At 45.2% G+C, this 25,751-nt stretch overlaps 1 protein-coding gene across 3 annotated transcripts in view; it reads left to right on the top strand.

Annotated features, from left to right (window-relative positions):
* Positions 1-25,751, top strand: part of Dgkd (diacylglycerol kinase delta) — a 93,117-nt gene that overhangs the window by 44,562 nt on the left and 22,804 nt on the right. For 2 of the 3 annotated variants that reach the window (XM_040753076.1, XM_040753075.1), the window contains exons 4-10: positions 18,943-19,047; positions 19,333-19,465; positions 20,166-20,272; positions 20,618-20,743; positions 21,542-21,644; positions 22,270-22,432; positions 25,392-25,500. In XM_040753076.1, coding sequence (XP_040609010.1) covers positions 18,943-19,047; positions 19,333-19,465; positions 20,166-20,272; positions 20,618-20,743; positions 21,542-21,644; positions 22,270-22,432; positions 25,392-25,500 — 846 coding nt within the window. Of the gene's footprint in view, positions 1-12,380; positions 12,693-18,942; positions 19,048-19,332; positions 19,466-20,165; positions 20,273-20,617; positions 20,744-21,541; positions 21,645-22,269; positions 22,433-25,391; positions 25,501-25,751 lie in introns of those variants that run through there. The other variant, XM_040753077.1, reaches the window with a different exon arrangement.

Below are 25,751 nucleotides of genomic sequence, written 5' to 3'. Positions count from 1 at the left end.
ATAAATAAATAAAATAAAGAAAATTTTACTTAGGGGCTAGAGAGATGGCTCAGCTGCTAAAAGCACTGACTACTCTTTCAGAGGACTTGAATTCGGGTCCCAGGACCAATAATGCAGCTTACAATTGCCCGAAATTCCAGCTCCAGGGGTTCCGATGCCTTCTGGAATCAAAGGGCACTGTACTCATGTACCCCCCCCCCCCATGGTTAGAAATAAAAATTAAAACATAATCTGCTGTGTCTTCTGGAGAGGTTGTATTTACATTCTTTCCAGCAGTGGATGCAAAGTCCTTCCAGCTGTTCCTGTCATCAGTAGTTGGTATGGGTATTCTTTTTAAGTTCAGATATCCTGATGTGTATGTAGCGGTGCCCTATGTGGTCCTCTCCCTCCCCTTCTCTCTCCCTGTCCCTGCCCCTTTCCCTTCTCCCCCCCACTTTTTAAAAATTTTATGTTTTGTCTCATGTAGTCTGGTTTGTCCACATACTTACTATGTAGATGAGGATAAACTTGAGGCCTCTATTTCTTATGTCTCTGTCTCTTCCAAGTGCTGGGATTACAGGTGTGCACCACTACATGGGGTTTACTAGGACCTCAGTCATGCTAGGCAGCCCCTTTCCTAACTAACTGAGTTACATTCTAGCCAGAGGTATAGACAGCTCTTAATGTTCTTTTGTGTATCTTACTTTGTGAAGTATATGCTGGAATCATTTGTTTTTGTGTGGGGTTAATTTCTTGACATATTCTGCATGTCTTTGTCTGGTAGCTCTTTTGTGACTATTCTCTGCAGTCCGTCATCCAACTTTTCTTTCTTCTTTCTTCCTTCCTTCCTTCCTTCCTTCCTTCCTTCCTTCCTTCCTTCCTTCCTTCCTTTCTTTCTTTCTTTTTTTTTTTTGAGACAGGGTTTCTCTGTGTTGCTTTGGAGCCTATCCTGGAACTCGCTCTGTAGACCAGGCTGGTTTCAAACTCACAGAGATCCTCCCACCTCTGCTCTGTTGGGATTAAAGGCATGTACCACCAACACGCAGCATCCATCTTTTCTTAGTGGCATCTTTAGAATAAGTCTTTTGTGGGATTGGATTTGTCAGCTTTTTAAGTTCTGCATAAGAGCTTTTTTTTTTAAAGAAGTTTTGTAGTCTTATATTGTAGTCTTAGATCTGTATACAACTGATTTTATGTTTGTCATGAGGTACAGATCTACATGCATATCAGTTTTTTGCATGAAGCATTCCATTCCATTTAGTTACCTATAACTCCTTGGTCAAAAGTCCAGTGACTTTGTATTTATGAGTCTGTATGCACTTTGAGACAGGATCTCACTAAGCAATACAGGCATGCCTCAAACTGTGTAGCTTAGACTAGCCTTGATCTCATAATGATCTTCCTGTTTAGCCTTACAAGTTAGGATTAGAGGCATGAGTTACCACACCCAGCTCTCTAGATTGTTCTTCTGCTTCTCTGATCTGTATGTCTGCCCCATCCTGCTGTTTTATTTATTAAATGTATGTTTCATGTGCATGCATATTAGTGTAGCACATGCACATGTGCTTGCATGGTATCTTTGTAGGCCAGAAGAGACCTTCAGACCTCCTGGAGCTGGAGTTGTAAGTGGTTTGTAAGCCACCAGGTCCTCTGGAAGAGCAGCAAATGCTCTAAACCACTGAGGCATCTCTCCAGCTCCAGAAGATTGATTTATTTTTTAGGTTTTTGTTTTTTTGGGACAGGGTGTCACTATGTAGTCTTGGCTGTCCTGAAGTTTGCTGTGTAGATCAAGCTGGTCTCTGTCTCCCAAATGCTGTAATTAATAGCATATGCTTCTGGGCCCAGGAAGCTTGATATATTAATAGAGTGTTCTAGTCCTTAGACATGGCACTCCTATTTTGTTAAGAATTTTCCCTCTGTATACATAAGGTATATTGACTTATATCTCTTGCCCCACTTACTTTCTTCCATCATCTTTCTCTCTTGAATTGTCTTTATGTCTTTTTATCTTTGTCAAGTGTTGGTGCTGGGTTAGTGGCTTTATAACATCTTTAAAAATGGAAGTCAAGAGCCGGGCAGTGGTGGCACATGCCTTTAATCCCAGCACTCGGGAGGCAGAGGTAGGCAGATCTCTGTGAGTTCGAGGCCGGGCTGGACCAACAGCCTCCAAAACAATACAGAGAAACAAAAAAAAAAAAAAAAAAAAGGAGAGTCAATGGCTGCCAGTTGTTTTCTGATAAGCTTTATGTAAGTTTATACCATTTGCTTCTTAAATGTTTACTAGAATTTACTAATAAAACATTAAGTTTGGAGTTTCCTTTTGGGCAAAGTTTTTGATAATACATTTTAATATTCTCCTTTTCCTTTCTTATGTATTGATTAAACCCAGGGTCTTGTCTGTGTTAGGTGAGTGTTCTACTACCCAGATTTCTGATATTTCTGTTGATTAATTCAAATTTTTTAAATGAGCATCATCTATTCAGACTTACCTTTCTTATATCTCTGTCCTCTTCCTCTAGCTGTGTCTGTTGGAGAATGGAGTGTGAGCTTTATGAGAGGTATTCTCAGATGTATTATCTTTCTAGATCATGCATGAACATAGTTGGGTTAACTGCTTTATTGTTTTTCTAGTTCTTTCTACCCTTTGGGATTTCTGGAACATTGCTCAGTTTTCACTGATGTGGGACAGTGTCATGGCTGTGCATGGCCAGGGGAGATGTCTCCTCAGTCACTCTGGTTGCTTTGGCCACCTGCAAGCCAGGCCCTCTCACTGTGGCTGCTCACATCCTGGTCACAGCCTGAGTCAGGGTTTGTCCATAGGGAAAAAGAGGTTTTGAACTGTTTTCAGGTCTTTTAAAATTTTAAATCTTGTAGTTAGAATGCCTTCTTCTTCTTCTTTTTTTTTTTTTTTTTTTTTTTTTTTTGCTTTTTACTGTCTCTGACATACCAAGAGGAATAATGAGGCAATTGTAAGGTTGGTCAGAAGAAATAGAAGAACTGGCTCTGTGATGACTTCCCTGCCTTGGGATATGGTCTAAACTGGCTTTCTCTGGATATTTGACAAGTGATGGCCTCTGAACCAAGTGTGTGAATCCATCAAGGATTTACAGAGGACAGGGTAGCTTGATTGGCAGGATTTTTTTGGTCTTAGGACACTGCACAGTGATATACTGCATGTAAGCTTTTGTTATTTATAAGAGGACTACTCATGCACCTCTGCATCTTAAGAGGGCCTGAGGTATTCATGTATTTGCAGCCAAGGTCTTGGGCCTAGGATTAGGGTTGTTTGTCAGGGCTGCAACTTGGAAGGACAGCTGTGCTTCTTGGGGTCTGTTCCCTTTCTGATCGGGATTTCAAGGATAACTGTTAGAGTCTCAAGTTTGTGTGCTATTACACCTAACATAGGGGTTCCTCCAAGAGGAGCCCCCACAAACCACAGTGTGTCCTAGACAAGGGCCAACTGTTTTTTGGTTCTTGCTCTACCTTGAGTATCCATTTTATTTGTGTGGAAGGAAATTAGCACAGATGAACTTTTAGCAGCAGGCCCTTGCTGTGATTCTCTGAGTTCAGTTCAGACTGCTCCTGAGAGGATTTGCATGACAGCTGTGAGGCCATGAAGAAGATTGTCTCTCAATGTGGACATCCTGGGCCTTGTCTCTTTATGCAGATCGTCTCTCAATGTGGACACCCTGGGCCTTGTCTCTTTATGCCTGTAGCTTGGCTCTACAGTGACAAAGCTTGAGGCTTTCATGGTATGAGTGCTCAAAGGAATGCAGTCATAACACTCTGTAGGAGCATTTTTGGGAAGAGACAGGAGCTACTCTTCCACCTGGGCATTGTGGATGGGCCGGGAGGGATGGGGCTGTTTTGTTGCACAGTGAGTGACTGACTTTGTGTTTTTCTAGACTGTCCTGGGACTGATTGTCTCTTTAGCCCCCTACAGAGGGAGATACTAGGCCAGAAAGAGTCTTACTTTGAATCCTACCCTGTTGTCCTAGCTGTTTCCCAGCAGCAGAGTCAGGGAGCACCTTACACAAGTGGTTGGGTGGACCTGCATGGGAGAACACAGTTAATTCTCAGACAGACACAGGAAAGTAGGAGAGCACGGCCTGAGCTCCAAGAATGCTTTAAGTTTACATTTGAAGTAGGGTGAGGTATGTTGTGGAAGTTATGCTGAACTATAGATGGCATTTCTAAATATCAGTAAGGCTTTCCATTCCAAATTACTTAGTAAAAGTGTGCATGCATGACAGTTAGACATGACCTTCCTGGTAACAGGAATGGTTTCCTCTAAATTTACCTCATATGTACTCCACAAAGAGCACTCAGGGACCCATCTGGGAGCAGAATGGAGACCTCTCCTTTGTGGAAACAAAGAGAGAAAGGAGAAAGTGCAGATGTCTTATCTACTGCCAATTTCTCATTCACCTTTATATTCCCAAGCTGTCTACTGCCAGGAAATTATATAGGTGTTAGCGACCAGGTTTTGTCTAGAAAGAACCTGATATTTTAATCTTTGGGCTATGTGTTGGCTTCAACGGACGCTGTAACGATACGCGACACACAATTACTGAAAGTAACGCTAAGTATTTTATGTAGAAAATTACTCACAAGTTACCAAACCCAGAGAAGCCCAGCAGATCTCAGCTAGCGACTGGACCGGAAGCCGAACTCCAGGAAAAGAGAGCGAGACTTCCTGTGCGCTGTCTTTTATGCCTTCCCCCCCGTAACGCCCCTAGCCATGCCCAAAAGTGGGCTTGGCTAGTGACGTAGTTCCGCCTACGTACGTATACGTCTTTACGTCCAGCCGTATACGTCTTTAGTCCTGCCTAAAGTGGGTGTGGTTAGCGGTGTGGTAAACCGCCCTTTTTTATTACCTCATCTGTATGCGCCTCTAGTAAGTCACATGTTTAATGGCGGCATAGACTTAGTAAGTCACATGTTTAATGGCGGCATCAGACTTCCTCCTACACTATGGAGGCTCTTTGACAACCTCTCAACTCTGCTATATGTGATCATGGATAGTATGCAAATGAGGAGGTATGGCTGTATTGCAATAAAACCTAACAAGCAGTTATCAGATTGTAGTTTGCCCATCTCCAATTGACATACTCAGATTGCATTTTCAGTGTTGTTGTTATTATTATTATTACTATTGGTTGTGAGCTTTAGCTGAACATCTCTCTAGTACATTTTTAAAAATATTTTAAAGTTTCTGAGAATTGCAAGAAATGTATTTAGATCATATTCACCCCTCATTCAGTTCCCCCTTGTTCTACCCCCACCTCTAACCCACCCAATTTTGTCTCCTCTTTTTATTTAAACCCAAGGAATCCAGTCTGGTGTCCAAATACTCTTGGGTATGGGACCTTCCCTGGAGTATGGTTGTCTTATAGGAAGTCACACTGTCTTAGTTAGAGTATCTATTGCTGTGAAGAGACACCATGGTCTTGGCAACTCTTTTAAATGAAAACATTTAATTGGGGTGGCTCGCTTACAGTTTTAGAGGTTCTGGCCATTGTCATCATGGCAGGGAGCTTTGTGCCGTGCAGGCTGGAAAGTAGCTGAGAGCCCTACATCTTGCAGATAACAGGAAGTCAGTTGAACACTATGTGGTATCCTGAGCATAGGAAACCTCAAAGCCTGCCTCCACAGTGACACACTTCCTCCAACAAGGCCACACCCATTCCAACAATGCCTAATAGTGCCACTCCCTATGAGGTTATGGGGGCCAATTACATTCAAACACATACCCTTAAAAGGATTGACTCTTCCTCTCTCAACAGTTATTAAATGCTAATAGTTCTTTCACTAGGAGTGACATCTTGTGAGTATTTCTCCCACTCCCCAATGCCGAAATTTTGTCTGGTTTGCGGTTGCCCAGGCCTTGTACATTCTGTCACAGCTACTATGAGTTCATATGTGCAACTGCCCTCTTGTGTCCAGAAAGCTCTGTTTACATGTTGTCTTCTACCACCTCTGGCTCTTAAAATCTTTCTGACCCATTTCCTGCAACCTCTTTTTTGGTTTTTTGAGACAGGATTTCTCTCTGTAGCTTTGGCTGTCCTAGAACTTGCTCTGTAGACCTGGCTGACCTTGAACTCACAGAGATCTGCCTATTTCTGCCTCCAGAGTGCTGGGATTAAAGACAAACATCACCACTGCCTAGCCCTGACCCATTTTTTAAGAAGATTGCTGAGCCTTGGTGGGAGGGGTATGCAATTCCATTTAGGGCTAAGCCCTTTGTAATCTTATTCTCTGCATGTTGGCCACTTGTGTGTCTCTGTATTAATTCTCATCTGCTGCAAGAAGCTTTTCTGATGAGGGTTGAGAGATGCATTAATCTATGGATATAGCAATAATTCATTAGGAATTATTATAATACTATGTCTATTTAGTAGAGTAATAACAGTAGGTTTTCTCCTAGCTCCTGTGACCTGTCTAGTCCACAGGGTTTTGGTCCTGATAACTGTTCAGATATGGGTTCTATCTCATGGAGTGGGTCTTAAATTCAATCAGAAAGTGTGTGGTTACTTCTATAACATTCATGCCACTATTGTACTAGTGGGCATATCTTTCCAAAAACAGTATAGATCTCAGGGTTCATTTTAGATAAGATTGATGATGACTTTTCCTGTCTGATAGTGTGCATAGCGCCCTCCAGCACTGTGAATCTAGTCAGGAGAGATGAAGCTTTCAGGTTAGCATTCACTTGATTTTCTCCGTGTTTTATGACTCACGTGTGTGGTATTTTCAGTAGTAGGATCTTACTGGCAAGTTCCGGAGGGTAACCAAGAGCAGTGGCAATGTAATGTTTGGGGACCCTAGGAGATCCAACAACTCAAAAAGGTTATGTTTACTGTATTGTTAAGTCAGGTTCTCTGATATTGCTGTTTGAGGTTAGAGTGTCACTACTGAAGCACAGTGAGTTAATTTATTCCTGACAACTGGAAGATAAAGACAACTCCATTTCTTTGTTTTCTATGATGATGAAGATGATATCTCAACTAAGATTATATTTGGATATTTAGCTGAAAACCCAAGAACTTGTGATTTAAAGAGGTAGAGATTTTTCTCCCACAGGAAGGATTGCCTCAGCAGCCCAATGGAGGGTGGAAACTCAGTCCCTGATACATTTTCTGTCCCCACTCTTCTCAGGATGACGAGTCCCCTCTCAAGGTTGCTTTTGGAAGCAAGATGCCTGCTGCAGGGGTCAAGCAAGGGTCAGTGGGTGGCTGCCTCTAAGTCCTCTGTTAGAGTGCTGCTTGAAGCTCTGTCCAGTGGTGTCAGCCTAGCTCTTCCTCTGCTACCCTAGCTGTGTAGTGTATATCTAGCTCCATCTCCTGAACCAGAGGTGCCTTTTGTAGGAGCTTCCTTTCCTCCTTGAGGCGAATCCCACTCACTCACCCAAGGCTACTCTGCTAGAGTTTCCCACAATTGAGCACAATTGAACTTTGAAGCAGCAACAGATATGAAAAAGATAACCAGGTGTTTATCATTTTTCCTATTTTAGGTATAACTTTCCCTTTTTGCTTTATTTTACTTTTTATGTCTTTAACAAAAGACTTTTGATAGATTACATGCTGGGCTGTTTGCTCCGTGTCTGGGCTTCCTGGACTGGAAGGGTAGAATGGACAGATGGCTTTGCTTTGGTAGCACCTGCCAGCTGTGAGGCAGCCCTTCCTTGCCTCCAGTTCGTTCGTTTATTCGTTTGTTCGTTCTTTCTTTTTTTTTATTGAAAAAAAATTTTTTACATAAAATATATTCTGGCCATGTTTTCTTCTTTCCCGACTCTTCCCAGTTATCCTTCTTTCCTTCTCTCTTTAGAAAGCAAACAGGCAAACAACAAAAACAAACCCAAAACAAAACAAATCAGAATAAAAAAAAGACAAAAGAAACATTTGTACTCACAACCCATAAAAACACAAAAGCAGAAACCCATCGCATACAAATAAGACCAAAAAAAAAAAAAACCAAATAAAATGAGACAAAAAGTCCACAAAATGCCATTGGGTTCAGTATGTGTTTGCCAACTACTTCTGGTCATGCAGCCTGCTCTTAAGTATGGCTGATATACCCAAAGAGACTGTATTGGAGAAAACACATTTTTCCTTTGTAAGTGGGTCTCAATTGCAGATAGCTTCTTGATTAGGGGTGGGAGCCCATGACCATGTCCCCTTTTAGTGTTTCTTGCTCCCAGGTCTATTGGGGGACTGGAGGAATCATGTGGCAGCAGTCCTGCTAAAGTTCCCTGTCATGGTCATGGTGGTAGACCTCTGGGACCCTGTAGAGGCCTGGACCTGTCCTGAGCTATTCCTACCCAGCTGGGGGATGGTGATGGTTGTGGTGGCATCTGTTTCCGTGTTCCAAGGTCTACACACATCCCAGCTGCTGTGAAGTCTGGGTGCTTCCAGTTAGGGAACAGTGCTTGGGTACCCAGGGGCCAGATCTGCACCAGAACAGCAGGATGTGAGTAACAGGAAGTGACAGGAATCGCCCTAGGCGCCGGACCTTTTCTGGCCCACCTTCCTGAGCCAGGAGCTATGTTTAGCAGAACATTTCCCAATCCTGTCCTGTGCAGACACTGCCTGCCACATCCCCAATCAGTGACTGGATGGTACAGTACTAATGTGTTACTCTGTGTTCCTGGTCTACCTCTGTGACCCACAGGCTGCTGCTCATTGTAAAACTTCTTCCAGCTTGCGCTGGTTCTCTTGGATGCAGAAACACTTGGAACAGCTGGGAAGTGGAGAGTAGTGGGTCAGAGACCCCCATGGGAGACAGTTGGAGTCTTGGGGTAAGAGGTTAGGCTCTCATGGAGTAATGAGAAAGACTGTTTCTGAAAAATGGAAGGTTGGTGTCTTTAAAGCTTCTGACTTCCCCTTCATGCTAGAAACATCCTTCTGTCCTAACATGACCAGAAGAAAATGCTATAGACTTCTGATTCATTCCACATGTTTTAGGCTGTGGCAAAAGGGATGATTTCACTATGGTCTCAGAGCAGACCCTGCAGAGTGCACAACACCTGTGCTGACTGGTTCTGATTTACTTAGAGCTAGGTTTTCAACCCAAGGTATCTGCTCATACCCTCAGCCACATGGGGCATGTCTCCAAGTTTGTGGTGGTGACCATCCTTAGAATTCACTGATTGCATGTTTGGGGTAAGGTGTTTTGTTGGTCTCTTCTGAAAACTTTCTCTGGAGAGAAGCTGTGCTTCTGAGACCTTAGCCACTCTGAGGTTTCAGGCAGCTACACAGTAGAATGGCATCTGAGAGGCTCTCTGAGAATAGTTGTCTGCTGTGGACGCAGGAGACCCCCTAGATATAGCTCCTGGCCCAGGAGGTGGCCCTAGAGAGGTTCTTTAATTGTGACCTCACAGGACTCCTCCCATTTCATCAGTCAAAGCAATCCATTGGTGTGGTTGCCAACATACCTCTTTTTAAAATTTTTATTTATTTTAATTTTATATACATATTTGTCTATGTGATGGTGTCAGATCCTCTGGAGCTGGAGTTACAGACAGTTGTGAGCTACCATGTTGGTGTTGGGAATTGAACCTGGGTTCTCTGGAAAAACAGCCAGTGCTCTTAACTGCTGAGCCATCTCTTCAGCCTACCAGCTAGTCTCATATTTTTGAGCTTTGAATATAAAACATGGTTGTATTCTTATCTCGGTTCTGCATCTCTGTTTTTATTCTGAATCATTTAAGGCCTTCAAAAGTCACTATGTTTTCTAGCCAAAGACACGTGGGTATTCATTGAAGGAAGCTCTTGGATAGTCTTTCCCTTCCCAGTCAGTGGTCTGAGTTAGGTGTTTATCATGCTCTGCTTGCTGTTTTGTTGTCTCTCTACACATATATAGGTGGAACATTAAGTAGTACTGCCTAGATGTTTTAAAAATTGAATTAGTGGTATCATACTTGTATAGCCCTGTGTTTCCTAGACTTATTAATGTGGACCTTTCATTAAGTAGCTCAGCCATGCCCTCTTCCTAATTCCTAGAGTTAAATGAGAATTCTTATAATGTGTTCTTTATCCCAGGGTAAAGACCACAAAGCTAGTTTTCATAGCTTCCATAATGCATCAGGACATATGGAATGTTCCAACCCACTGACAATAGGTTTCCCTAGATTTTACTACTATGACCTATGGTGCCAAGGACATGACTATCTTTGTGTTCCTGGTATAGAGGCAAAGTCTCTGGCATGTGTTTCTGAAATTGCCAGATGTGCACATCTTCTGCTGGACCAGACACTGTTGAATTGCTCCCCCAAACTGTGATGCATATATCTGCAGTGCCTAGCAATAGGATCTTCTTCAAGATATGCACAAATATCATGGTGTGTACTTACACAGGGATAGATGGCATGGCCTGTTGTTCCTAGGCTGCCAATCTGTAGAACATGTAGCTATCATGAAAGCTGTAGGAACTTGTAACGTGGTGGTAAGTATTTGTTTATCTGGCCAGGAAAGGAACAGTAAATGATATGTCTATATAATTATTCTTTATCAATAAAAAATCAGGAGTCAAATATCCGGGCAAGAACCCGAATGTTCAGAGAAGCGTCTGGTGATCTCTTATCTCCTCTATTTCTCCGTCCAAAAAAGGACTGAGATCCTTTCTAAGCTCAGCCTTACTAACTTCTTGTTTATCTATCCTCAGTCCTCCAAACCTCTATGGTTAATTTTGGTCAACTTCACCCTCTGATTCAAAGTATTGTCAGGATCTGATCAAAATGTCACACAACATGTAAAAACAACAGGTAGCAGGAGCTCTTCAACAGCTTAACTTCTGCCCGGCCTCTGCCATTGATGGAAATGGCATGTCTGTACTTCAGCACCATCAGAGGTGCTGAAGAGTAGTCTCATTCATAATGTACCACACTGGTGGCAAGATGACAACTTTATAGATGTGACAAGACATTGCCACAACTTTAATATAGACACTTTAAATCACCGAGTCGGAAGCAGAACTACTGATCCCTACCTCTCAACGCAGCCTCCTTTACTCCTGCTGCCATGGTCTCAGCATGGCAGCTGGCCTTACCCACTTAATGTAGACTCTGGTTGGGACTCCTTCTCTTACCCATCTGGCTTGTCAGAAGATCCTGTGACCTTCAGAGCACTTTAGGGTCCAGCCCTCTTCTCTCTGCCCTGGTGCTGGATTGCTAAATTGTCTCCCAAAAGCTTCTTGACTGCTGCCTGTCAGTTTTTAGTGGAGTAACCTGAGTGATGCTGGAGATGTGAGTCAGATGCCAGCCCCTGTGGAGAAGCTGTTGTACCTTCCATTTCACCCGAAGTAGAAGTTACTGCTCTATGAGGCCTGCATGGCCTGCCCTCTCTGCTTAGTTCACCTGTTAAATCTCATCTCTTGAGTCACCTGGGTACCTCTGTGTGTGTGTGTGTGTGTGTGTGTGTGTGTGTGTGTGTGTGTGTGTGTGTGTGTGTGTGTAGAGGCCAGAGGTCATCCTTGGGTGTCAGGTGTCATTCCTTGTTTTTAAGACAGGTGTTCTCTCACTTGAACCTGGAGATAGACTTTCTGTCTTCCCAGCTCTGGGATTGCGAGTGTGCTTCTATGCCCAGATTTTAATGTAGACTCTGGTTGGGACTCAGGGTACTAATGCTTGAGTAACTTTACTGACTAAGCAATCTCCCCCCTCCTTTGTTCCTTTTTATTTTAGACTTCTTCAGGGTGTGCAATGCTCTTTCATCTTACCTCCATATGCATCTTCCTTGACTGATGAGTTGAATGGTTGTCTGTGTACTAATTTGCTACTGGCACTTCCTTTGTTGCCATAGAGTGGTTGTTATTTCTGGGTGCAAGGAAGGTAGCTTGTCCTCCTCTGGATACTGTCTGGTAGCTGGGAAATGGGCCTGTCCTGGGTATGCAGGAGTAGTGAGCCTCTTGGCCATTGTGCTGCTGTGGGTTCGTTTTATCAGATTACCTCGTCTCTGGGCCTTGGCTGGAGAGAGACTTTGGAGGTGGTGGTAGGTCATGTCTTCAGCTCTCACTCGAGGACATCCATCCTGTGTTCCCAAGGTTCAGCCTTTGCTGTCAGTCGCTGATGTTTTCATTTGTTTTTTGTTAGGGGAGTAAGGAAAGCTGGATCTGCCTTCATGAAATATGTGGAGCAAATGGCTCAGTGCCTGCCCTGCCCTCTCTGTGCTCTGCCCTGCTCCACGTGTCTTGGCCTTTGGACATTCTGGGCAGGACCTCACCCTAATGGTGGGAGGGCTGTTTCCTGAAATGGTTTTGGTGGGTGGTTCAGCCTGCTGGTGCATTACCCTCCAGGTCTTTCTTCTCTACCTTCTGTTTTGAACTCTTGAAAAAAATGTGGTCAGGGTGGGAGGGGCAGCCAGTTTATGACTTAATGAGGTGTGCATTGATCCTCAGGCCACTCACCTTGCCAGAAGGGAATGAGATGAGGTATCCCACTGTTGTGTGTGAGCCCAGAAGAACTTGCCATTAGTTCTTGTTCTCTTCTTGCCCACTGCCTGCTGCTCTGGGACTAGGTGCTTTGCAGTTTTCCCTTCTGCCAAACAAGCAGTGGCTGTGGCTAGAAGATCACTGCTAATCTGGCCTGCTTGGTGCCTGCCCCTCAGCTGCCTCATTTGCTGCAGGACGTGGAGCAGCCCCATCCGACTGCATTGGGTCTCCTCTCGTCAAAGTGAGGACTTCTTTAGGGCGTGAAGAAGGCTCAGTGGGCAGATACTGTAAGTAAAACATCCTGTGGATCGTCTGAGGTTGCTAGTGTTCATCTCTGTTAGCCGTTGTTGTCATCTGACACCTCCACTGTCCATTAGCCACTGTGGGTGTGAACCAGAGCCTACTTTTAGTCCTGTCTTTTAGAAACTTCATCTGTGTCTCTAGTGTATCTCCTTAGTTTTGTTCACAGGCCTTGTGCCTGCTAGACAGTGAGCCACGTCCCTTTTCACCACTGCCTGTGGTTCATTCATCTCCTAAACCGATTCTTCCCAGCACCATGGCAGGTCTGCTGACTACCCTGAGTGTCTTGAGTCCATGTGGAGCAGTGCCTAGGTGGGACCTGCTGAGAGGAGTGATACCAGATTGCCCTTTGTGTCCTGGGAGGAAGATTCTGCTTGTGTTTCTGTTGGCAGGGCTGCAGCTGCTGCAAGTTTCTCCTTATCTTGTGGGAAATCATGCACTTGTCTGAAGAGATCGAAGCAAAAGTTCTTTTCATCAAACAGATTTTTTTTCTTAAAACAAACAAACATTATATAGACTAGACTGGCCTGGAACTCTTGCCTTAGCAGGCATTAAAGAACGCTGGAATTAAAGGCTTGTGCCTAAGTCAAATAGAATTCTCTTTCATAGTTGCTTTTCTGGAGCCATAGTATGTATTGTAAACTTAAGGCTGTTTCTCAACTGTGTCCTTCACATTGGTAGTAAATGGTGCAGAAATTGTAAGAAACAGGTGTGAAGTATTTCCTAGCTTCTCAGCTTCCCTTAACTGACCGCTTCCCCTCTCTGCACCAACAGTCACTGTGCTTACTTTTGTTGTCTGTATGTTTGGGAGCTGTGCTGCAGAGGTTTCGTCTTCTCAGTGGCGGTGTGGGTGTGCACTGTATGAACACACAATAATTACTGTAGCCAGTCTCCTGGCATCTTCCTATCTGTCAGCACTAGTGGTTTCTTGTCTCCTGTCTTTATGAGTGCTGTTTCTATGCAGCATGTGGCTTCTTAGGCAGGCAAAGGGTAAATTTATAGAAGTGCTTCTGCTGAGTTAAAAGTCTCTATTTTAAAGCTTGCTAGATTTTACCATATAGTCTCTATAAAGGTTAACCTATATTCTGCCATTGAGAACCAGTGTAACCTGCTGTCACACTATGAGCTTTGTGAATCTGGTTGGTTAAAAAGCAGCTCAGGGCTGTTGAGATGACTCTGGGTAAGGAACTGACTTGTGCAGGTTTTACTTTGACCTCCACATGTATGTTGTGATATGAACCCCTTCACACAAAATAATAGACAGATACAAGTAAAATAAACTTTTAACTCTGTAATTTCTATAGGGTTAAGATCTGTTTCTAACTCTGAATTGTCTTTTTTTTTTTTTTTTTTCAGACAGGGTTTCTCTATATTGCTTTGGAGGCTGTCCTGGAACTTGCTCTGTAGACCAGGCTGGCCTCGAACTCACAGAGATCCGCCTGCCTCTGCCTCCCGAGTGCTGGGATTAAAGGCGTGCGCCACCAATGCCTGGCCTAACCCTGAATTGTTAAAACCCCAATGACCTTCCATGTTCATTGCTGGATGTCTGTCTCCTGCTGTCTCTTATGCATGTAGCTCTCTCTCTCTCTCTCTCTCTCTCTCTCTCTCTCTCTCTCTCTCTCTCTCTCTCTCTCTCTCTCTCTCTCTCTCTCTCTCTCTCTCTCCCCCTCTCCCTCCCTCCCCCCTCTCTCCCCCTGCCTCCTTCCCTCCCCCTCATCCATCCATCCATCCATCCATCCATCCATCCATCCATCCATCCATCCATCCATCCATCTCGTGTGTGCCACAATACATGTGTGGTCAGAGGGCAGCTTGTGGGAGTCAGTTCTTTTCCCCAGGATGTGAGTTCCTGGGATCAGGCTCGGGTTGTCATGCCTTACCTGCTCAACAGTCTTGCCAGCCCTTGAACAGGGGCAGATATTTATGTCCTTCCTTTGTTCGTTGGTTCGTTGGTTCGTTCGTTGGTTCGTTCGTTGGTTCGTTCGTTCATTCGTTCCTTCCTTCCTTCCTTCCTTCCTTCCTTCCTTCCTTCCTTCCTTCCTTCCTTCCTTCCTTCCTTCCTTCCTTCCTTCCTTCCTTCCTCTTCTTTTTTATTGTTGCTGTTGTCGTCGTTGAGACAGGGTCTCACTGTGTAGCTCTGGCTGGCCTAGAACTTGGTGTGTAGACTAGGCTAGCCTCCTGCCTCTGCGCTAGATTTCTATACTTAAAGGTGTGCCATACCATGCTTGACTACTTGGTTATTTTTATGTTTTTAAGAATTCCAACCTCTGTATTCTTTCTATTATAAAGCTCAACATACACACACGGAAAAAAGGTATTTCCTGTCTGTGTGGTACTTGTTGGTAGGTGGTATGGCTGGCCTGGAGGGTTTCTCTGGGGAGATGAGGACTGTGGGGCTGAACCAGGTACAACACTTGGAAGTATGAGGGATAGGTACAGAGAGGGCAGACTCAGGGTTGTCTGTGGGCAGTTCAGAAGTATGGAAGGTGGTAAGCCCTGATTGAAGAGGAACAGGGGCTAATTTTATTTGGCAGGACTTTGCTGTGATGATCTCATTTCATTGGCTGGGCTGTTTATGCTAGAACCATGCCAAGGAATACATTGTCCACATGGACTATCTCTTGGTCATATCATATGGACAGTATTGAAGATGGAGGACTGTAATGCTAATAGTAACTGTGGGAGACTCAGGTGCAGAGTACTGGGACACTTTGCAAGGTGCTGCTGACATACACCATGACAGGCTAAGACGAGGTGCCATCAGTACCTGTTTTCAGATGGGAAATGGAGATACGGGTTGGAAAAGCACCTGCTGCAAGTTATGCAGCTTTGGGTACAGGGACCAAAATGTGCTAGGGCCTAGGCAGACTGGGTTCCTGCACTGCCCTCTTAAGGATCTGGTTACCCCCTTTCTGTGAGTGTCCTGATGCCCTATTATCACCGAGCTATGTACTTTGAAGTACATATTCTTTCTTTGACTGTGTTTTATTATGCTGATGAAAATGTTCACCTGTTGAGGCCGTCTTAGAGAGAATCATTAAGGAAGTATTTGCAAACTTTGTAGAAGACCAAGAATAATGAGTAGGGTTTCAGTTTCTGCCATCATCTTTGATCATGTCTCAAGCACTTGCTAATTCCACTTCTGGGCTTCATACTGTGGGCTCACCTTGTGGCCCAGTGAGCATCTGAGGTGAGTTTTCTCTGGGTGGCCTTCCTGTCCTTGGAAACTCAGCTCTGGAACAGATATCACCAAGCCAGAGGGTGTGGGTGGAGGGAGGGAGGGAGGGAAGCCCTTCAGGGTCCCTGGTCTCAGGAAGGCTGTGCTCCTCCCCTGCTGTCTCTGTCTCCACTTTCTCATGATCTTGGCTTTCCCCATGCCTGTGCCCAGTGTACCCTAGAGTTTTCATTTTAGGAACCTTGGGAACCTCAGAGTAAACAAAGCTTCTAGTGGAGACCCACTTCTGTTCATTCTCTCTGGGATGAACCTCAGTTGCTGGAAAGAACACCACTTCTGTTTGCTCTGAGTCTCAGACAAAATCATAGTCACTTGAATGTCAGGCTGAATTGATCTTCTTATAAGTTTTAATAGGTAAGATGGGTAGAAATCCAAAGTTAAAATCCTTTGATTGTGAGGTCTCCCTGGAAATAGGCATTTTCCTAAACCTGTTGGGAATGAAATAATGGTCCAGCATTTGCAGAAGGGAATTTGGCAACATCTAGCAAAGTTACATATGCATTTACTCCCTCTCAGGGAAATTCCACTTCTAGGGATTTGGCCCAGAGACACACTGTAAAAATAGTAAAAGTTGATTCATCGTGTCACTTCATGAAGTAGCAAAGGATTTTAAACAGTGCAGCGTTCCCAGTGGTAAACAGGACTGGCTGAGCAGCTGGTGGGTTTGCAGCATAGACAGCCATGCTCCTCGGCAGAAGAATCAGGCTCTGTGCTGTCGGGCATGGAGGCTAGGATACACAGTTATGAGAAAGCAAGGATGGGAAGTGATGTCTGTAGGATGCTACTGTTCAGGGAGGGAATATAAATACTTTTTTGTTTGTATGCAGCTCGTAAATGGAGGAAGCTTTTCTTCTTTTTTACTCAGGGAAATTGAAATAGAGGAGAAAGACATAAAAAACTTTGTTTTGTATAGATTTGATTTGGGAACTACTTAAACATTATTATATTACATGTATTTATGTGTTTGTACACATATGTGTGAAGGTCAGAGGACAACTTATAGGAGTTGGTTCTCTTCTTCCATTGTGCAGGTCCTGGGGCTTGAACTCATGTCATGGGCTTGGTAGTGAGAGCCTGTATCTGCTGAGCTTGTTGGTCCTCTAACATTATACAATAAAATTAAGAGATTATGACAATTTTGACAAACCTTGTCACTTTTTTTTTCCTAAAATGGTTATACCTGTTTGCCTCCCTTCCATCAGTACTGGAGAACTCTTTTTTTTTCTTTTAGAAATAATCTTATTTTACATATCAATCCCCCATTTTCTTGTCCACCCATCCTCCCATGTCCCTCACAGACCCACCCCTCCCCCCACTTCCTAAGGATAGTGAAATCTTCCACGGGGATCATCAAAATCTGTCACCTCATTTGGGGGAGGGCTTAGGCCCTCTTTCATGTATCTGGGCTGCAATACTATTCCTCCATAGGGAATGGGCTCCCAAAGTCTATTTGTGCTCTAGGGATAAACACTGGCTCCACTGTTAGAGGTCCCATAGACTTCCCAGGCCTCTTAGCTGGCACCCACATTCAGAGGACTTGGTTCAAGTCCAATGCTGGTTCCCCAGCTTTATGACTAGGATCTCTGTGCTCTTACTAGGTCAGGTCAACTGTTTCTGTGGGCTTCTCCAGCCTGGTCTTGACCCCTTTGCTCATCCCTCCTCCCTCTCTACAACTGGATTCCAGGAGTATGGCTCAGTGTTTAGCTGTGGGTGCCTGCTTCTGCTTCAATCAGCTACTGGATGAAGGCTCTAGAATGGCAACTAAGGTAGTCATCAATCTCATTATAGGAGAAGGGCATCAAAGGCAGCCTCTCCACTGCCTAGATTCTTAGCTGGGGTCATTCCTGTGGATTCCTGAACATTTCCCTAGTGCCAAACCTTTGAGAATTATCTATCTATCATCTGTCTGTCTGTCTGTCTGTCTGTCTGTCTGTCTGTCTGTCTGTCTGTCTATCTATCTATCTATCTATCTGTCTATCATACCTAGTTGTCATCTTGTTGAACTTTACCAAACTGATAGGGAAGAGGCTGCTTCTTGCCTTCTGTGATGACACTGATACAGCATCCCCACATCCCATTATTAGCATTTTCTGTTGTGTGAGATCTGAGTTTTAGTCTTTCTTCTTCAGAAGGTGGCTTCTCACTAGTTTATAAACTCCCCCTGCATTCCTTTCCATTTGTTGGCTAGCAGCAGTTGTGTATCATTCCAGCTAATGTGCTCAGTCCCTAACTGTCGAAGCTGGTTGTCACTCTGCTGTCTTATGTGGGACACATGCTCATGTTAGTTTAGTGTAACTGGGTCAGACTTCGTATGCCATTTAAGTTCTGCCCATTAAGTGAAAACTCTCTCTGGAGCAGCAGTTCTATGTTCCCATGTTTGCTTCTCTTTTTCAGTTTACTAGGGCTTATTTCTTATATCTGAGCAGTGAGTTCTAAGTGTTCACTCAGGTTGGTAGCTGGTAGATAGCTAATGAAATGCCATTGACCTTTTGGCTTGAGAGTGAGATTGATTTTTCTTTGGTGGGGGGGAAGGTTTCTCTGTGTACCCCTGGCTGTCCTGGAACTTACTCTGTAGAACAGGCTGGTTTCAAGTTCAGAGATCTACCCGCCAATGCCTTCCAAGCACTTCAATTAAAGGCATGTACCACCACTGCCTGGCTGAGATTGATTTATCATGATTTACAGTGACACATGATAACTTTTTTTTTTTTGCTTTTTCGAGACAGGGTTTCTCTGTGGCTTTTGGAGGCTGTCCTGGAACTAGCTCTTGTAGACCAGGCTGGCCTCGAACTCACAGAGATCCACCTGTCTCTGCCTCCCGAGTGCTGGGATTAAAGGCGTGTGCCACCAATGCCCGGCTTGATAACTACTTTTATGTTCTGTTCAATGTGAGTACCTGGGAGAAGTATTTTCCCTGTGACCCCACACGTACACAGATACAGCTTCTTCAGTTGCCAGCTTTGGCTGTCTTCATAGGGACACAGAACATGTTCTTCTTCCAGGTCATCACTCCCTGCAGGAAGCTCATCTTGTGTGCCGACAACAGGAAAGAGATGGAAGATTGGATTGCCGCACTCAAGACTGTCCAGAGCAGGGAGCATTTCGAGGTTAAAAGAGGAGCATATTTTCTATGGGTGTCTGTTGTTACCTCTCTTGCACTCACTCTAATGCACTACCCTCTCTCAGTATCTTCTGTGTGGACCACAGCATGTATCTCGTAAATTGAGGCCCATGGCTCTTTTCTTTCTGTGGACCTGTCAAGACTGTGGTTCTGTTCTTTGTAAATCTGACTTCCTCTCTGGGCTACTTCATGAAATCCTCTTTAAGTTGCTGCCATAAAGAATTTCAAAGGGAAATCTTATCTTTGTCTTCTTTATATATCATTTTTCCAGCCTACTCAATACAGTATGGACCATTTCTCAGGGACGCACAACTGGTACGCCTGTTCCCATGCGCGGCCAACCTATTGCAATGTGTGCCGTGAAGTTTTGTCTGGAGTCACATCCCATGGGCTGTCCTGTGAAGGTAAGAAAGCTGCACTTGTTACTTTGCAGTGAAAGGCGACCTAAAGTTATACTTGATAAACTGTTTGAAATCCAAAGAGTCATAATAAATGAGTGTTGCTGTGACAAAGGGCGGTCAAGGGAGAAGTGGTCCCCACCACTGCATTCTTCTTGATCTTCTCACAGAGGACTCAGTCCTGTGTTATTTATCACAGAACTTCTGCAGAAGGGGCGGAAGGACAGTAGTAGTGGAGAGACAGAGATGTGGGTCCTGTCTGGGCAGTGTATCCTGGATGCAGGAGAGAAAATATCTCAGAGAATGCAGGGTCAGGGGAGGGTTCTGTCTTCTGCTTATTTTGTATAACTTATGAATATTGCTTGTTTTACATTTATTTTAAATGGATGAGGGAAATCCAAAAGAAGAGTACTTTGTCATATGGAGTTAGTTGGACTTCAGATTTCAGTTCCATAGTGTTGTCTGTGTCTGCTTGTCTGCTGGATAGAAGTTAAGTGCTGTAACAGTGGTCAGCATGGCCTGCCAAGCCTCCGCTGCTCACCCTACTGTCCCCACTGTCTCTACCCATACTCTACTGTTATGGGCTGCAGCACCAAGCGATGGATGTTCCTCATTCCACCTCAACTTTTCTAAGCAGCTGTTTGCCCTACAGGGAGGCTCTTGCCAAGGGTGAAGCTTGTAGGGTTGTGTGTTCCTTTTCCCACAGTGTGTAAGTTTAAGGCTCACAAACGGTGTGCTGTGCGTGCAACCAGTAACTGCAAGTGGACTACGTTGGCCTCGATCGGGAAGGATATCATTGAGGATGAGGATGGGGTACGTCCAGAGGAATTTTGCCTGTGACTTGCACAGCGCCCACTATCTTTTGCCTTCCTCCTACACTTCTCATTTGAGATGTCACACTGGGATCAGGCGTCCCTGCCAGTTATATCTAGGACCTTTGTGGTCACTGTACTCCCAACTGTGCTCTAATCTCCCTAAGTCTGGGAGACCAGTAGGTCCTGCGATGTGGGAGGCACCTCATAGACCCCTCTTATCCTTGTCCACACTGGCCACCAGGGGAAAGCTGTGTGGGGAGGAGTGTCTTGTAAAGAGTACTTTCACCCCAGGGTGCCCAGCTGACCCTGGGATGTTTTTAGCATGTCCTTGCTTGGCCTACAGATTGCCATGCCCCACCAGTGGCTGGAAGGAAACCTACCAGTGAGTGCCAAGTGCATCGTGTGTGACAAGACTTGTGGCAGCGTGTTGCGCCTGCAGGACTGGCGCTGCCTCTGGTGCAAGGCCATGGTAAGTGGGTGCCTTCTGCCCTGCCTGTGTCTTGTGGGTGTGTGGAGACACCTTCACTCCAGGCTTTGTTTCTCTCCCTCCTAACTCCTTGTAAGTTTTCCCCAGAGGCTTTCTAAAAGCTCAGAGCCTTGACTGTCCCATGTGTGCCTGGTCATTCTCATTCTCCACAGTTTTGTAATGCCTTTCTATTGACTTTGGTCCTGTCTTTTACACAAAAAGTATCATATCTGTCCCATACAGCATCTCAGCAGGTTGTGAAGAGGTCTTTTGGGACAGGTTCATGGACCTGTTGTGTGAGAGAGAGTAGGAACATTATTGTGGGGGGGGGTCTTCTGAGAGAAGTTTGTTGTAGGACAAGAATTACAGTGATCAACACTTTCATGTAAGGAGGAGGAGCCACAGTATGACTGTAGCCTCTCAAAGAGCACAAATCTCAAGGTGTTTAATGCTGGGTCAGTGATTAGACAGCTGTGGTTTGTGGGGCTTGTACCCGGGTTTTGACCCCGTGACTTCCAGGAAGTCACAGGCAGGCAGGTTGTTCAGGAGACCTGAAAGTTAAGGGTAGCTATGATAGAAGCTGGGGGATGCAGTTTGATTTTATGTCTGGCTTCCAGTGGACATACCTGATTCTCACTTTTGATGGTACAACGCCAGGAAACAGGGTCCTCAGAGCACAGGTTGGCCTACTTTGATAGTGTCTGCCTCTTCTTGGGAGGGATTTCCAGCTGCTAAGCCATGGAGTCTCTGGTGTGTCTGAGGAGACTGTGACTCTTGGTGACATGTGGGTTTTTATTTTAGGTTCATTCATCATGCAAAGAGTCCTTGGTGACGAAGTGTCCACTTGGCCTGTGTAAGGTGTCTGTCATCCCTCCCACAGCACTCAACAGTATTGACTCTGATGGTAGGTGCTCCACGTGTGTGTTCACATACATGCCCTTTCTTCACGCAGCTTCCCCTACCAGCTTTGGAGATGGGTGTCTTGGCAATTTTGAGACATGGTCAACAAAAGGCTAGGTTCAGCTGTGGAATGGGCAGGGGCATTGCCCCTGGGAATTGCCATGGGACCCACAGCACTTTTCTGGAAGAGTTTATATAGACATTTGGCTGTTGAGTGGAGACCAAATGTAAAGTGTCCTGGTCTGCCATGAGCTGGAAGGCTATGCTTGTCCCCATCTGTGGCAGAGCCTACCAACATGGTGGTCCAGAGCCTCTCTCCATGTCCATCTGGACAGTAAAGAAGCATGCTGGCACGGATTGGTGAAGGGGATCTCTAGGGTACACGTTTCAGAGGAAAGAGCTCTGCCAGGCTAGCAGCAAGAGGAGGGGACAGTGCTGTACGGTAAAATGTAGGCTCCTGGAAGATGTGAGGTGAGACAGGTGGGCTCGGCTCCTCACAGCTGGTCTCTCAGGGACGCATCGACTCGCTCTGCGAATTCTGCGCCACTTGTGCTGGTTGTCGCTGCTTCTGCAGTCCACACCACTCAACAGCTTGTAAGGATTCTTCCCTGTTCCACCCTCACTTCCAGGGTTCTGGAAGGCCACCTGTCCCCCATCTTGCACAAGCCCCCTACTGGTCTTCGTCAACTCTAAAAGTGGAGACAACCAAGGTGTGAAGTTTCTCAGAAGATTCAAGCAGCTGCTGAACCCTGCCCAGGTTTTTGATCTCATGAATGGAGGACCACACCTTGGGTAGGGATTGTGGGATTGTCTTCTTGGAGCTTACAATTTTTTTGTAGTTAAGACATGCTTAATTTAAAAGGACCAAAGATAAGAAACTTTGAGCATTGGAGAGATGACTCAGTGCATATGAGCACTAGCTGCTCTTGCAGAGGATCCAAGATTGATTCCCAGCACCCACATGGCAGTTCACAACTGTTTATAAGTCCAGTTCCAGGGGATCTGACACTCTCTTCTTGCCTCTGTAGACACTGTATACATATGGTGCATGAACATACGTGGAAGCAAAACATCAATATATGGGCTGGAGAGATGGCTCGGAGGTTAAGAGCACGGGCTGCTCTTCCAGAGGTCCTGAGATCAATTCCCAGCAACCACATGGTGGCTCATAACCATCTATCATGAGATCTGGTGCCCTCTTCTGGTGTGTAGGCACACATGCAGATAGAACACTGTATATGTAATAAAAATAAGTAAATAAAAATTAAAAAGCATCTATATATAAAATAAGCATAAATCTTTAAAGAAAAATTTGAATAGCAAAGAAGTTCAACTGCCCATCCCAAAATTCCATGTATGAAGGACATGCTCCTAATAGTTGGCACATGTTTGCACCCTTCAGCTTCCACTGCAAAAGCACCACATGTCTGTAACATGTACATACATCTATTCCATTTGCTACGTGCAGCATGTTCACATGCATCAGCTCCTGTGCTTGGGGCCTTTCTATGTTGGTGCTTACACATCTGCCTTGCTATCTTTACTGCCTGCTTAGTTCCTAGGAAGTTTTTCTCCATCAAAACCAAGGGGCTTTTTCATCCTGAGAACACTGTAATATCTTCGTGCGGGTGCAATGACACTTGAGGGCATCCGGGTCAGAAGCCTCTTATCAGCCAGGCAGGGAGACAATGTCTTTTCCTTTTGGTTTTGTATTTTCCACAGGTTTGTAGGAAACACGAGTCTGGGCTTCTTCTGTGTGTCTTTAGCTGTCATGCTGTGGGGCTCATGCTTTCCATCACTCCTGGGTACTGGGCCTTCAGTTTCTTGCTGCTCGTGCCCACTTGCCGTACAGCTTGCTGGAAGACAGTCACAAGTGGCCTCCTCCTCCCTCAGACTGCTTGCTCAAAGGCAGCATTAGAATCCTAAGATACTTGTTTTCTGAATGGCACAGGTCCATTCTTTGTGAGGTTGGTGAAGAACTAGTGTCAGGTCAGCAGTAGGGAGATTCGAAGTATCATATTTGCTGGCAGCACTACACCAGACAGGTTCAGGTGGCTGTGAATGTGCTGCCCAGGAATACTGCATTCAGGCTCCGCTGTACTCTGGCAGGCAAGCTTCACAGTAGAACTGAGTTCTAAGCTTTACTGTGCTGTGGCAGGGAAGCTGCACGATGGAACTGGAGTTTTACGTGTAAGAGCTATATGATTTACAGTTGGGCACACTGAGGTGACAGAGGAGCTTCCAATGGAGGTGGCATGGCAGTTGGTTTACTCACTTCCTGTTTATGGAAAGCACCTGACATCATAGGTTTAGTAACCTTTCTGAGTTCTGGCCTTGACTGACCACTGCTTCACCAAGAGCAAGGGTCCTTATAGGTGAATAGTTAAAGGATGCATGCAAATATTTCTCTCACCACTTTGGAGGTCAAATGCAGCCTTGCTGCTCAGAACTTAGGCTCAGTTCTGAGGCAATGTCTTGCTGCTTATCTTAGCTTATGTTCTGAGCACTTCCTCTGTGGCCAGGTCTGCTAGAGACGGCCTGCAAGTCAAGCACGCCCCCCCCCCAGGTGGGAAGGAAACATATGTGGATAGTTAGGATTACATGGGAGGACTCTCTGCCACTTGAATGGATTCTTTGGGATCTCTGTAAGGGTGCCTATGTTAAGTCAGTGTCTTAGTATCTTCATCTTCTACATGAATGGTGGGGACTGGTCAGACCTTGGGGGAGATGAGGGCATCAGATGCTTGTCAGAGAGGGCTGCCATTGTTTGCTGAGATGTTTGACTGTTTCCTGAAAAGGGAGGACAGCAGCCTCTTAATTAGATAAAACCTAAGATGGACCTCTTGTTTGAGAAGGGTTTTGTTGGAGGCTCCCTAAGAACTCAGAGTAGCAAGAGGCTGAGCCTGGCTGAGCTTTTATTGAAGAGGGGAGGAGGCTAGGGGTCCTGTCCCAAAGCTGAGCTAGGACCATGTCCAAGGAGGGACATATCCTGCTGGCGTCACTATAGGAAACCAGGGATGGGCGTCATGGTGGAAGTGTGAGCGTGGAGCTTCAGGGGTGTATAGTGTGTGAAATCAGTCATTAGTACCTGTATGGTTCTTGAAGCCATGAAGTCTACAGGAAGAATGTGAGGAGTGAGCAGAGGCTGTGGTGGCATATGAGGGGGAGGGTCATATGACCAGCAGGAGCCCAAAAAGGAGACTGAAGTTAAGGATAGAAGGCTTGAATTACATGGCTAGGAGGGCTGTGTGTCTGGTCTGGAGGTTAAGTGCTGTAGAGGTGCTAGTATACTGTGGGCATCTGTAGCCTGGGTGAGTGTTGCCAAGGCTCAGGGCCAAGCCCCCAAGAAGGCTGGTGGTTAGCACATGAATGAGGAATATTGAGAGTGGGGATTCTTGGGTCCAGTGTTTGGCTGGGATGTGGAAGACTGCCTGTAAGTCCTCTTAGACTCTGACATCAATTGAGACTGCCTTGATAATCTTTGGAATGTGTGTGTTGTTTTCTCCTTGGCCCTGGCTGGAAGAGCTGCTAGTATCTGACACCATCATCATCCACATAGACAAAAAATGGGCCCTGAGCAGAGGGGTTGGACAGACACCTAATGTTGCCTCGTAGACCCTGTGTACACCTGGGCTTGGCCTGGGTGCAGATTCACTGCATGGAACAGGGTGCTCCCCTCAGCTCAGGGTAGACAAACCTATCATTTGTCTTTTAGAGTACACTCATTTCCCTGGCTTCCCGTTCTTTACAGCTTACGGTTATTTCAGAAGTTCGACACCTTCCGGATTCTGGTTTGTGGCGGGGATGGCAGTGTTGGCTGGGTCCTTTCTGAAATCGACAGTCTCAACCTTCACAAACAGGTACATGGGTTAAAGGACACACCAGCTCTAGGCAAGAGCTGAGGTCAGAAAGGGGCCATGAAGTCTGGTTACTGTGCTTTGTTTTAATGTGTCTGTGTCCAAGAGGTAGCAGTGAAGGTTCTAGAGGCAGTGTGTGTGTGTGTGTGTGTGTGTGTGTGTGTGTGTGTGTGTGTGTGTGTGTGTGTGTGTGTGTAAGAAAGACAGTCATTTAGGTCAAGGAGCTATAAAAACAACTTGGCATCAGGCTTTAT

Source organism: Mesocricetus auratus, unplaced genomic scaffold, assembly GCF_017639785.1.
Source record: "Mesocricetus auratus isolate SY011 unplaced genomic scaffold, BCM_Maur_2.0 Super-Scaffold_100010, whole genome shotgun sequence".
NCBI classification, from domain to species: domain Eukaryota; kingdom Metazoa; phylum Chordata; class Mammalia; order Rodentia; family Cricetidae; genus Mesocricetus; species Mesocricetus auratus.
The sequence above is the reverse complement of the archived record's forward strand: the minus strand, read 5'-3'. Positions and strand labels throughout refer to the sequence as shown.